Below are 13,966 nucleotides of genomic sequence, written 5' to 3'. Positions count from 1 at the left end.
ATCTCAGTGTAGAGCGGGCTGTGATACATATAATTTATTCAAGAAACATTTACAGGGAGCTTACCATTTGCCAGAATTGTCCCGAGCTCTTTATAATTAATGTATCTTACGAAAATGAGTGTGTGGAGAAAAACGACCTTAGGGAACACTCTTCTAAGGCAGTGGATGAAAAATATACCTTTTTTATTTTTTTAAGTGAAGTTAAATACTGGCTTCTTGGAAGGGACTTTTCCAGGTGACAAGTCATGAAAGAGGAGGATGATTGTGTGTCTGGGTGAGTGACGATGCGGGTCTGACACTATCGAGAAGACAGACCCTAGAGGCTCCAGGACCTGTAGCAGTCTGAAGAGGTTCTATAGGGATGGATGACAAAGATGAAGAGATGAACAAGAATGAACACCCTGGGAAACTAGCATCACAGAATTCTAGGACTGCCAAGATAAAATGACCTTAGAAATCATCTAGCCCACTGGTTTCTACATTTTAGTGTCTAGCAGAATCACAGTTTTGTGGGCCTCCTACCTTTAAGTTTCTGATTTAGTAGGTCTGGGATTGTGTTTTGAAAAGATGCGTTTCTGATAACTCAGGCTATTCCCAGTTCAGGGATTACACTTTGAGAACTACTTTTGAATCCAAGTCCCTTCTTTTTTTTTAAAGTTATTATTATTATTTTTTTTTTGATGGAGATGTGATTTACATTATGACATTATAGGACTTTAAGGTATATGTGTTGGTCTAGTACATTTGTATATCGCAATATGATTACTACACCAGCATTAGGTGTGTTGAGGATGGCTCAGAGGTAGTGTCTTAGCAAGTTTGTGAGTTATTGTACTGTTGACTGTCATCACTACGTTGTACATTAGACATCCATAACCGAGGTTATACTCTTAAACAACATCTCTCCAATTTCCTAGCCCTCTAGTCCCTGGTAATAATCATTCTACTCTCTATTCAACAAGCTCATTTTTTTTTTTTTTAGATTCCATAATGTAAGTGCTATTATGCAGTATTTGTCTTTCTCTGACTTACCTCACTTAGCATAATGTTGTTGCAAATGGCAGGATTTCCTTCTTTCTCACGGATAAATATAGTCCATAATAACATCTTCTTTATTCATTTTTCTGTTGATGAACACTTGGTTGCTTCCATATCTTGGCTTTTGTGAATGATGTTGCAGTTAACATAGCTTAAAGATACACCTATACCTTTGAGATACTGACTTCAACTTCTTTGCACACATAACTGGGAATAGGATTGCTAGATCACGGGTAGTTCAATTTTTAGTTTTTTGAGGAACTGCCATTATGTTTTCCATAATGGTTATAACCAATTTACGTTCCCACCAGTAGTGTATAAGGGTTGCCTTTCCTTCACATCCCCACTAATATTTTTTTATCTCTTTTTGATAAAAGCTATCCTAACAGGTGGAAGGTCATGCCGCGTTATGGTTTTGATTTGCATTTCCCTGGTGATTACTGATGTTGAACACCTTTTCATACACCTGTTGGCCATTTGTATGTCTTTTTTGAAAAAAATGTCTATTCAGGATTTTGGTCTTTTTAATTGGATTATTTTCTTTTTTTTTGGTATTGAGTTGTGTGAGTTCTTGATGAATTGCAGATAATAGTCCATCAGACATATGATTTGTGAATATTTTCTCCCACTTTTATTTCAAATTATTGAAATAATTTTCTCCCACTTTTATTTTCGAATGATTTTATTTCACAATATTTTTTCAATTTGTTGATTGTTTCCTTTGCTGAGCAGAGCTGTCTAGTTTAATATAGTCTCACTTGTTTTCATTGCCTGTGCTTTTGATGACTTAGAGAGAGAGAGAGAGTCAGAGACACAGGCAGAGGGAGAAGCAGGCTCCATGCAGGGAGCCCGATGTGGGACTCGATCCTGGGACTTCAGGATCATGCCCTGGGCCAAAGGCAGACACTAAACCACTGAGCCACCCAGGGATCCCTTTTTAGGGTTTTCTATGTATAAGATCACCCATCTATGAAGAGAGATAATTTTACTTCTTTCTGATATGAATATGATTTGTTTCATTTTTCTTGCTCAATTACTCTGGCTAGGACTTTCAGTATGAGTTTGATATATCCTTGCATCCCACAGATAAATCCCGCTTGACCATAGGTAAATTATCTTTTTATTATGTTGTTGAAATTTACTGGCTAATATTTTATTGAGAATTTTTGCATCTATATTCATCAGGAATATTGGTCTATGATTTTTTTTTCTTAAAATGTCTTAGTCTGACTTTGGTGTCAGCATAATGCTGGCCTCATAAAATGAATTTGGGAATGTTCCTTCCTTTAGAATTTTTTAGAACAGTTAGAAGGACTGGTGTTGATATTTCTTTGAAGGTTTCCCAGAATTTATCACTGCAAGCATCTATTCCTAGGCTTTTCTGTGTTGGGAGGTTTTTTTTTTTTTTTATTACTGATTTGATCTCCTTACTTGATATTGGTTTATTTAGATTTTCTCCTTCTTCCTAATTTAATCTTGGGAGACCATATTTTTATAGGAATTTATCCATTTATTCTAGGTTATTCAGTTTGTTGGCATATAATTGTTCATAGAAGTCTCTCATAATACTTTGTATCAGTTGTAATGTCTCCTTTTTTTTTTTTTTAAAGAAAGAGACAGAGAGAGAGAGAAAGGGGTGGTGGAGGGGCAGAGGGAGAAGGAGAGAGAGAATCTTAAGCAGGCTGCATGCCCGGTGTGGAGCCCAATGCCGGACTCAGTCTCAGAACCCTGAGATCATGACCTGAGCTAAAATCAAGAGTCAAATACTTGACTGAATGAGCCACCCAAACACCTTTTCTTTCTTTTTGACTTTATTTTTTGAGTCTTCTTCTTAGTTAATCTAGATAAAGGTTTATCTTTTCAAAGAATCAGTTCTTAATTTCATTGATATTTTTGTTTTTCTGTCTCTATTTTATTTATTTCTGCTCTGATCTTTGTTATTTCCTTCTTTCTGCTAACTTTGGGCTTTGTTCTTCTTTGTCTACTTCCTTGAGGTATAAAGTTAAGTTATTTGAGATCTGTCTCGCTATAAACTTCCCTTTTAGAACTGCTTTAGCGGCATCCCAGAGGTTTAGATATGTTGTCCTTCTGGGTTCTTTTATTTGAATATATTTCTTGATTTCCCTTTTGATTTCTTCAACCTGTTGGTTGTTCAGAGGAATCTCTACATATTTATGAATTGTTTAGCTTTTCTTTTGATTCGATCAATTCAACCAATTTCCTTTATTGATTTGATCTTCATACTGTGTGGTTGGAGGGATACTAGGTACAATTTCAATCCTCTTAAATTTGCTAACGTGTTTTGTGACCTATTATGTGATCATCCTGGAGAATGTTTTGTGTGTGCTTGAAAAGAATGTGTATTTTGCTGTTGTTGGATGGAACGTTCTATGTCTGTTCAGTCTGTTTAGTCTAAAGTGTCTTTTAAATCCATTATTTCCTTGATGATTTTTCTGTCTGGATGATATATCCATATTGAAACTGGAGTCATCGGGCAGTCCGGGTGGCTCAGCAGTTTAGTGCTGCCTTCAGCTCAGGGCACGATCCTGGAGACTCGGGATAGAGTCCCACATCGGGCTCCCTGCATGGAGCCTGCTTCTCCCTCTGCTTGTGTCTCTGCCTCTCTCTCTCTCTCATTGTCTTTCATGAATAAATGAATAAAATCTTAAAAAAAAAAACTGGAGTCATCAATTTTCCCACTATTGCTGTCTATTTCTTCTTGATATCTGTTAATAATTACTTGATATACTTAAGTGCTCCAGTATTGGGTACATAGATGATTATGATTATAATTATTATATCTTTTTGATGAATTGACCCCTTTATCATTATATAATGACTTCTTTGTTTCTTTTTACCATTTTTGGTTTAGGATCTGATATAAGTATAGCTACCCCTACTCTCTCTTGGTTTCCATTTGCTTGAATTATCTTTTATCATCCCTTCACTTTCAGCATGTGAGTGACCTTAATGGCTAAATGTGTCTTATAGACAGTGTACAGATGAATCTTTTAAAAAAATCAATTCAGTCACTCTGCATCTTTTAGTTAGAAATTAAGACATTTACAGTAATTATTGATACATAAAGACTTGCTATTGGCATTTTGTTAATTGCACTCTGATCATTTTGTAGTTCCTCTGTTTCTTTCTTCCTGTGTTGCCTTTTTTCTTTACAAGTTGATGATATTTTGTAGTGGTTGTTTTTATTCATTTCTCTTTATCATTTATGTATCTATTATGGGTTTTTACTCTGTGGTTACCATGAGGCTTTCATCTTATAGATATAACCATCTATTTTAAGCTGATAACAACTTTTTAAAAAAAATTTTTATTTATTTATGATAGTCACAGAGAGACAGAGAGAGACAGAGACAGAGACATAGGCAGAGGGGGAAGCAGACTCCATGCACCGAGAGCCTGACATGGGATTCGATCCCGGGTCTCCAGGATCGCCCTGGGCCAAAGGCAGGCGCTAAACCACTGCGCCACCCAGGGATCTCTAAGCTGATAACAACTTAAATTCAATTCCATAGTAAAGTTTTACTCATTTACTTGCCCCCACACACAAAATTTATTTTGATGTCCCAATTTTCATGTTTTTACATTGTATTTCCATTAACAAAATATTGTACCTATAGCTACTTTCACCACTTTTATCTCTTAACTCATATGGCAGATTTCAAAGTGATTCACACACTACCATTGCAATATAAGAGTTGAATTTGACTATATATTTGCCTTCACCAGTGAATTTTATGCTTTCACTTGTTTTTATGTTACTTTTTTTATCTTGAAGAATTCTCTAGCATTTCTTGTAGGCAGGTCTATTGGCTATAAAGTCCCTCAGCTTTTGTTTGTCTGGGAAAGTCTTTAGTCCCCTTTGTTTCCAAATGATAGCTTTTCTGGATAGAATATTCTTGGTTGATGGCAGTTTTTTTTTTTTTTTTTCTTTGAGCGCTCTGAATATATCATCCCATTCTCTCCTGGTCTGCAATTTTTCTGCTGAGAAATCTGCTGATTTCCTTACTGAGATTTTTTTTTCCCCCCATGGAAGGAAGTTCTAGCTAAGGAGTCACCACTGTGACTCCTGGTGGTTGGAGGGAATACAGCAGTGGCAAGTGTTCTGGAATAACAAAGTGTTGTCGTAGAGCAGTTTGAGGATGTGGGTGAAAGTCTCACTTCTGGCACCAGTATACTCATAAGATGGCAACAGCACAACTCTGGTAGTGATCTGTTAAAGGCACATGTAGGGGTCTGGACACAGAGCAGTGGCAGCCCTGCCCTGGCAATGACATTTCAGAGCTCCAACTCAGGACCTGAGCAGTAGAGTTAAAGGCAGCAGTAGCCTTTTTCCAGCAATGATAGGTCAGAGCCCCAACTTGAAACCTGAGGGGTGGAGCCTATAGTAGTGGCAGTGCCCTAGCAATGATGGGTCAGAACTGTGACCAGGAACCCACAGGATAGGGATTAAGGCAGCAAGAGCCCATCTCATCAATGACAGTTCAGAGCCTTGACCTGGGATGGGGTTCTCAGGGCAACAGCAGCACAGCCCCAGTAATGGTAGCCAAGGTGTGACTTGGGAAACAGGAAGTGAGTGACACTTAGGATAGTGGCACTGCCCCTGGCAGTGATGAGTCAGAGCCAGGGCCTGGAACTGAGGGGTAGGAGTAGGGCCAGTAAAAGACTGTCTTGGCAATTATCATTCAGATTCTTGACCTGGGAAGGTTGTTGGAGGGGGACTCACGGCAACAGTAGCATAGCCCCAAAAATGACAGCCAGAGAGTAACTTGGGACCCTGAGGGCAGGGCTCAAGGGAGGAGAGGTTTCCTCAACGATTATGGGACAAAACCCCAGTCTGGGGCTGGAGTGGACTAAGAACAGTGGCAGCTCCAGTCTTGTGTGTGGTGATGTGCCACGGGGCCCCATCCTTGAGGGGGGGCATATCAACACCCAAGGCCCCATACGGGCAAGTCTCACCTCAGCACAAGCCCCAGCCTCTGGGAGCAGATGTTGAGTGGGGGTGCTCAGTGCCCCATCAGCTGGGACCAGTCATTGAGGAGGACTGTGGGAAGCCTATGTAGCTAAAGCTGCACCCTTCCACAACACCAAGCCTTGCTGGGGTCCTCCAGATTCTGACTGGGGGAATAGGGTGATGCAGGCAGAATACTTTCTTTATGTTTCTATGTAGGCATCCTCAATTTTTTTTTTTTTTAGCTCTGCTAGATTTTTGTTCCCTTTTCTTTGTTGTTTAGAAATTTCCCTGATCTGTTTTCTTCAGTTTGTAGCTATTTCTTTATTGTTCTTGGTTTTTTGTTTGTTTGCTTGTGTTTTTGTTTTGTTTTGTTTGTTGTTGTTTTTGTGGTGAGACAAGTGTTGGGACCTCCTAGCCCTCCATCTTGCTGATGGACTCCCAAGTCCCTCGTTCTGCAGATGAGATGATAAGGCCCTGGGACATAATGTGTTTTACTCAGAAATATGCTACAAGTTTGAGCAGGATGTTAGGGTATGAGTCTTTTGGTTTTTCTGAGGAATTGGTTGTAATCTCATAGGTACTAAAACAACAAACCAGTTTTAAACCAAATACGGAGTATATTTTTGAAAATTTATTTATATCTTGGTTCTATTGCCTCAAAGTATTTTCAGCCTCCTGGCTTCTGAATAAAAGTTCCTATTTGAATACAAAATATTAATGTGTTCTTGCTAAGAAGCCATCATGGGAAGTTACGGAAGTGACAAATAAATTAATTGAGCATGATGGGATTCTAATGAAGTAAATAATTCTTGAAAGTGCTCATGAAATAGGCAGTTGTATGTTTTCAGTATTCAACTCCAAATAATTCACATTTTGCTGTCTTTCCGCATTCCTGAGTGCTATGTATTTTTAATTTCTCTTCTTTATTTCTTTGTAGACAAAATAACCAGAACATTACAAATAATACTGGAAGTTGTACCAGAAGAAGATTGTGATAAATTATGAATTAATGCATTTGAAATCTTGGTGATCTATGCATGGCCTTGTTTCTGTCCAAAAGGCTAAAACAAAATGTGGATCTTCATTTCATGAAAATCTAGAGGATTGCAACTTTGGTGATGGACTAAAGGAATCTGTTATTGCTATTCATATCTTTTAGTGTATTCAAGCTGGTTTCTAAGAACTTTAGTTCTAACTCCATGTAGTTACTGAAAGCTGATATGCAAGCATTCCATGGGTTCACATGATTTTGGAATCCCTGATACCTACATGAAGTTGGAAGAAAATGACTACAGAATGAACTATTACTTTAGTGGCCTTTATAACACATTTTATCATGAACACTGAGATGTTTTCTGTATATATGGCTTTTATAGAAACAATTTTTATATGCTGTAGATGACTATACTGTGAAAAGTGTTTTCTACTCTTCGGTGGGGGGGAAGCATACGTCACCATTATAGACTGAGGAGGGAAAGAAATTTATTTTATGTTGTCATTGCATTGCTTCCCCTTAGATACCAACTTAGATGTCACTCATCTTTTAATGCATATAGCTAGAGCATTTTGAACAAAAGACAGAAGGGATAGGCCTAATTTTAAGAAATATATTAAAGAAGAGCTTCTAGAGGCTATTGTTTATGAGAAAAATCCAGGAATTATGTCTAAAAATTCTTGATAATTCATTACATTAAGATTTTTTTCACTCATTATCATTTCACTCCAAGGTTATGGGCCACTTTGTTTTCATGGCAGCCCATTTGACTAGGAAAGGATGTATCATCTTTCTAAGAGCAAAACAATACTTCAGTTTGGTATTAAGCCTTTTAAGTACAATTACAGATAATTTACCTCCTTGATAATATATCTAAATATATGCATTTTTAAATCTTCAAATTGCAATGTTCATATAAGACAGAAGTCAACAAGAGAGAAAATACGCAAAATATTATGCCCGATCCTATAATCATATCTATATGCAGTGTTAGTAATCAGGAATAATTTTTTAATATCATAAGTTATTTTTACGTCATGACAAATTTTGATAGTTTGTATGTTTTCTTTATATATTTTATATTCTGTTAAAGTATCCCTTCAAATGAAACTGTCCAGATTAATTAGGAAAAGGCATATATTTACAGAAAAAAATTGAGGAAGAAATGTCACTGCTAAATAAGATTTACAACGAGTATTTCTAAAAATTTTCCACTTCTTTATCTCAGCTTTGTCAGTAGTTTCCTTACCTTAATTATCATTCAACTTGAGAAAGAGATAACTGATAACAAATTCATCAAAAGGAGAAACTGTATGTATATGTATTCAGACAGATGTTTTTATGGTAGGTTTAGAAAATATTGTGGAATTTTGAATGTAATATAATGATGGAATGTGTAAACTGTTATTTACATACCTCCAAGATTAAATAGACTGTTTCATCCCCTGATTTTAAAAGTAACAAGTTTTTAAGGAATTTTACTTATTAAAATCATTAAGAGCTGATAGTCCATAGACAACTGACCAAAACAGAAATGATGATTTATAATTTGAGGCAATTCCAATTCACTAATTTCAGTTTTTTTTTAATTTCAGTTTTTGATCTTGATAATATTTAATACGCATCCAAGATTGACATTTTTTTCAGTCAAACCTAGTATTTGGGTCTCTAAGTGAATTCATAAAAATTCTTTCCTTTTTCTCTTACCATACGGTTTTCAAATTTGATCTGTAGACTCTGCTTCTTCTATCCATTTGTCTACATCTCTTGCCACTCTATTGTTGCTGAGGTAAAAATAGATTGTCCTTATGTTGTTTTTTTTTTCTACAGTCTAAGCCCATGTAATATAAACCAGCTAACTCTTCTTGAGGTTTTTCGTGGGTTTTGTTTTTGTTTCGTTTTTTTTTTTTTTTTTTTTTTTTTTGTAGTGGAAAAAAAAAAGTAAAATCTTATAGAGAAGTTTGTACAGGTCTTGATTATTCCTGAGAGTAATGTGCTTATATCTACAGTGGCAGGTAGGTCTCATTTTATTTCTTTATTTTTTGTTTTAATTTCTTTTTAAATATGACATTGTAAAAGCTAGCTAAAACACATACTTATTTTTTCCATCATTTTCAAAAAGGATTTTTGCATTGTTAAATTTCTAAAGCTACTGTAATACCATTTTAACCAGACAGAGAGTTAGTTGGTCAATAATTTTTTTTAAGTGATAAAGATTAAGTTGTACTTCCACCTATTTGCACGATACATCACGGAAAGACGCAGGGTTTCTATAATCAGTAAATCAATATTCATAATTTTTATTCAGATGGTATTGCATCAAACCATTCTAGTTGAAAACCCCCCTGCACAGTAATATGTATGTTTTATTTATACTAAGTAAATTTTTTTCTCGTATAATTAAAATTATGTATGTAGAGAACTATATATAAACCATTACATGCAATATACTTGCACCAGTGTGGATATTCAAATGTTCATATACATATTATGAGTTTATTATACCACAAAAAGTAAAAGTGGCCAGTACAGTTTAAGATGACTGATATACTATTTTCAAATGTACTGCTTTTTTGTAACATGGAATCTCAAATATTTAATTGAAGATTAAACAGATTTAGTTAAAGACTTCCAAAGCTAAAACAATTTGATTAAAAAATGGACTGATTCTCCTTATGCAATTATAAATATTTCAGTAAATTTTTGGACTCATTTTTTAAAATGTTAGATTATTTTCCCAAGATTTTTCTTTGGTTGGTTGTGGAAAACTGGACTGTTATAAATGTTTAGATCAACTGGAAGTAGACACTATTCTTGTCTTTCTTCAGGAGATTAAAGATTTGTTCTAGAAAAGATGGCAGACTACAGTACCCAACATAAATGTTAGGCCTGTGTACCCACAAATATACATATGTGCTTATACTGTATCTTTCCCATCTCTGCTGACACAGGAGTAGGATAGATTATTAGGTTAAATTAGCAATGCATAGCATTTTCTCTAACATGTACGTTGAAACACATTTCTGGGTAATTTTATGTGTCTGGTAAAATTGTGTCCCCAGTTGCTATATTAACAGATAGTTAACCTGAGTATAATTACTTAACATATTTTTTTTATGAACTGTAATCAGTCTTCAGGAAACTCATTATTTTATCTCTATTTGTAGACGAATGTAATGCCAACCACGAAAGAGGGCATCTTTGCCCTATAGTGGATTTCTTATAATTGAGTTATAGGTTATGAAAAGATAAAATACTGAAGGTCAGAGTAGCAAGAAATGAAAGATAGCATGTGACTGGAAGTAATGATATTTTGATGTAACTTATTATGCAGCCTAGTCAGAGAAAAATTAAAAAATAACTGTTGTGCATATGTGGATATCCTGAGTAGCTGATGGAATGTAGCTTCAGTGCCCCTCGCTTAGATATGCCCCTTCCAAGGTCCTGTACCTAATGTTGCATTAGAAAATTTGTATTTTGTTTCTTTCTTGAAGAAGATCAGAAAAAATTGAATACATTTCTGGCCCTACAAAATCTGTATCAGTCTCTGTGAATATGGTAAAATAACTTCCATTATTTTTTCTAGTAGAAATAGACATGGGCCATTTATAGAATATATTTTTAAATAATAAAGTTTTGAGTTAATTGAAGTATCTAAATATAACTATAAATGGTTTTCTCATAATATATATCTTGCAATATATAAGGAGAGGGATCACTTCTGACATATTTTATGATTAAGTTCTGAATGATAGAAAAACAACAAAATGTTTTAAAAATATTTTATTTATTTATGAGAGAGAGAGAGAGAGAGAGAGAGGCAGAGACACAGGCAGAAGGAGAAACAGGCTCCATGCAGAGAGCTTGATATGGGACTGGATCCTGGGACCCCAGGATCATGCTCTGGGCCAAAGGCAGACGCTCAACCACTGAGCCACCCAGGGGTCCCTGTAACTCTTTTTCTTACTTAGGAAAGAAACATAGTGAGATTGAGGATTTGAATGCAGGGGACTAAAAGATTGATTTTACCTAAATATAATCTTGCTTCATTCTACCCTACACGACATGCTGTATGTTGGTGCTGACAATGTTTACAGAGTCATATTTTACTTTGCTAACAATTTAAAGTCAGGAATTAAAGCATGACAATGTGTAACTGGCAAGAAGAAACTTGTAGCAGATATAAATTAGAGAGAAGATAATGAGACATCTTGACAGCTTCTGTTTACATAATCTATAAGATAAAAACTTATTACCTATAAATATATTTTAGGTTAATTTTCTCATAAACAGTATTTTTAAATGTATATCAATATATATAATACTTAAAAGTGTAACCTCTGGTAGTTTTAGTACTGTACTTAAAAAGGTATCTTAACCAAATTTTGAAGATAATTCTTACTTCTTTTTGTTGCATTTTCAAATCAGTTGATTATGTCTAAAAATAAATGCTTGGTCTATTCTTAGATACACTACAAATTCTCAAATGTAAATCCTAGTCTCACAAAGTTCACCAGTTTTCCATGTTGTGAGATATTGTCCTTTGCAATCTCCTAAGGATATTAGCTTGATCTTTCTGAACCATTTCTGTTTTTGTCTTTTAGATCAATCAATTGCTTCTTTTGTTTTATTTGTCCTATTTGGACATGGTATCCTCTAAATGGGAGTGAATCTTAATTTGAATTTATGTTCAATGACTCTAGATATCTTTAGTGTGAAACTGCCACTTGGTTTACTTCCTTGGGAGTCCTCAGCTCTCTTTGTTACCATTGGCTTTAAAATATCACTAGGGGATGGTTATGCCAAGTAGTTATCTATTACATGTGTGTATTTCAACTCTTGGATCAAGGGTACATTTATGGTACCAATAGCAGCCTTAACAGTTTAATAAATATTCTCTCAAGAAAACTGTGGAGTAGTAGGCCTTTGAGAGCCATGCAGATGGATGCACTGGTTTGAAAGTGGACATACTTGTTTTTCCCTCAACATACACACTACTGACTTTTTTAAAAGTATGACTTTCAAGTGAATTAATTTATTGGTTAGAAGATTTGTTTGCTGAGTCCTTATTACCTCTTGAAGTCTTTAAAGGTCATGCTGAAAGCTGAAGAAACAAGCAACAAAGACTGATGCACAGTTAATGTCTTTTGCAGAAGTGACTATTTTGAGCACCTTGTGTGACGGTGTACTTTGCACAGAATCCTGTGGCAAAACATATTAGGCCGTTGGATGTTACATCTGTATAATTGGTTGCATTGTGAGGGATCTTAGATGATGATTGTGAAGATAAGACCTCACTTACTCCTAGTTATCAGTCTTCAGTACATGCTCAGAAGCTCATTTGTGTTACACCTGGAGGCAATGCAATGTGGTTCCCTGGTTGTAGGTTTGAGCTTATTTCAAAAGATTTATGAATTATTTTTTCCCTAGAATTTCTCCTTCATTCCAAATTTCCATTTACTGACTAATGTAATATAAAGAATCTTATATTAAAGTAAAATAATACTTTGGGGGAATAGATTGTTTCCAATGAGCATATGCTTTTAACAGAATAGGAGTGATCTACATTAAGCTACTGTTGTTTTAATGATTTTTCAAACACTACCATATAGCACTTTTTAATTTCTCTGGAAGAAAAAAAAAACAATATATATCCATGGTTACAACACAAACCACAAGAATCCTCTAAAGATTTTAAGTGGTCTTGGGTTGTTTTTGATCTTCTCCCTTGGAGAAATTTTTTACCTAATAGTTTTCCCTTGCAAATAGTACGACTAACGCTATAAATCTGGAGCTAAACTGTTGATAACTCACATCTTGAAAACCAGATTCTTCTTTTGACATTATCCATGAGCAGAGAGTGATATATGACTTTCCTCTTTGAGGATATCTGGGGCCAATGTTATTTTCAACACAGGCATAGGCTTCAAGTTTCCATTTCTTCCTAGAAATGTTGCAATATAATAGTAATGAGTTTTCAGTGGTACCCCACAACATTTTGAGAACTTTGCAAATGTAAGCATCAGATGTGTTGAGAGTGCGTTGCTCAGTACCATGAAATATAGAAGTCTTCTCTCAGTGCCAAATTGGGGAGCAGACATGTAGGTGTGCTTTATAATAAATACAAATAAGAAAAAGGCAAAAAATGGGCTCTTGTATTGAGTCCTTGACAAATTAATTTGTCCTACTTTTCTGACAAAGATTTGACTCCAGATTTCACAGAGTTTTTTTTTTTTAATATATACTTATTTTAGTATGGATTAGCTAGTAGTGATGCACTGGTAGAGATGGTATTTAGCTATTGACTCAGAATTCATTTCATGATGAGTTTTTTGTGTCTTCTTATCATATGTATATCTGTATTTACTTTGTTAAAAATAGATTTAGTGAGCTTCATGTTAAAATCTGCCTAAGGAATAATGACTTGTTTTTCAGTTATCAAGGGATAGAAAATATATGTGCTGGTATGTTCATATCAGCATATTATTAGGTACTGTATATGAACGTATTTAAATGCCTCTGTCATTCCATGGCAAGCATCAATAATTCGCATCCATGGAGTCAGGTTAGCCCGGTGGGAAAAAATGGTAGTCAGAATACTCTGGAGGGTTGTGCTGTCAGCCATCTCTGATCTATGCTTCAATTCTAATTTATAGACCAGCTCTATCCCCTTAACTTGACTCTAGAATGTTTGTCATGGCCTTGTACCGTCCCCCTAACTGAGGGGCAGTATCCCAGCAGTGCTCCTCATCTGTGGTAGGGTTTCTTCACTGTGACATTATGGTGGTAAAACATGGTAAAGGGGTCTGTGTGTATTTTGTACAAATTTTACAGAATGTCTTATATCGATAAATTCTTAAACAGCAAAATTCCTCTTATGCATCTACATTCCAACCATATTAGGAGTACTGATTTATTTAGATATTTAACTATGAAAATATAAATGTTGCAAAGGGACATTC

At 35.3% G+C, this 13,966-nt stretch overlaps 1 protein-coding gene across 1 annotated transcript in view; it reads left to right on the top strand.

The window, feature by feature from the left end:
• Positions 1-8,908, top strand: part of SLC7A11 (solute carrier family 7 member 11) — a 77,495-nt gene extending 68,587 nt beyond the window's left edge. The window contains exon 12 of the mRNA XM_055317070.1: positions 6,948-8,908. Within this exon, the coding sequence (XP_055173045.1) occupies positions 6,948-7,015 (68 nt within the window). The 3' untranslated portion in view covers positions 7,016-8,908. The remainder of the gene's footprint in view (positions 1-6,947) is intronic.
• Positions 8,909-13,966: the final 5,058 nt, after the last annotated feature.

This window comes from Nyctereutes procyonoides, unplaced genomic scaffold, assembly GCF_905146905.1.
Source record: "Nyctereutes procyonoides isolate TBG_1078 unplaced genomic scaffold, NYPRO_anot_genome, whole genome shotgun sequence".
NCBI classification, from domain to species: Eukaryota; Metazoa; Chordata; class Mammalia; order Carnivora; family Canidae; genus Nyctereutes; species Nyctereutes procyonoides.
Note: the sequence above shows the minus strand (reverse complement) of the source record. Positions and strands in the feature narration are given on the sequence as shown.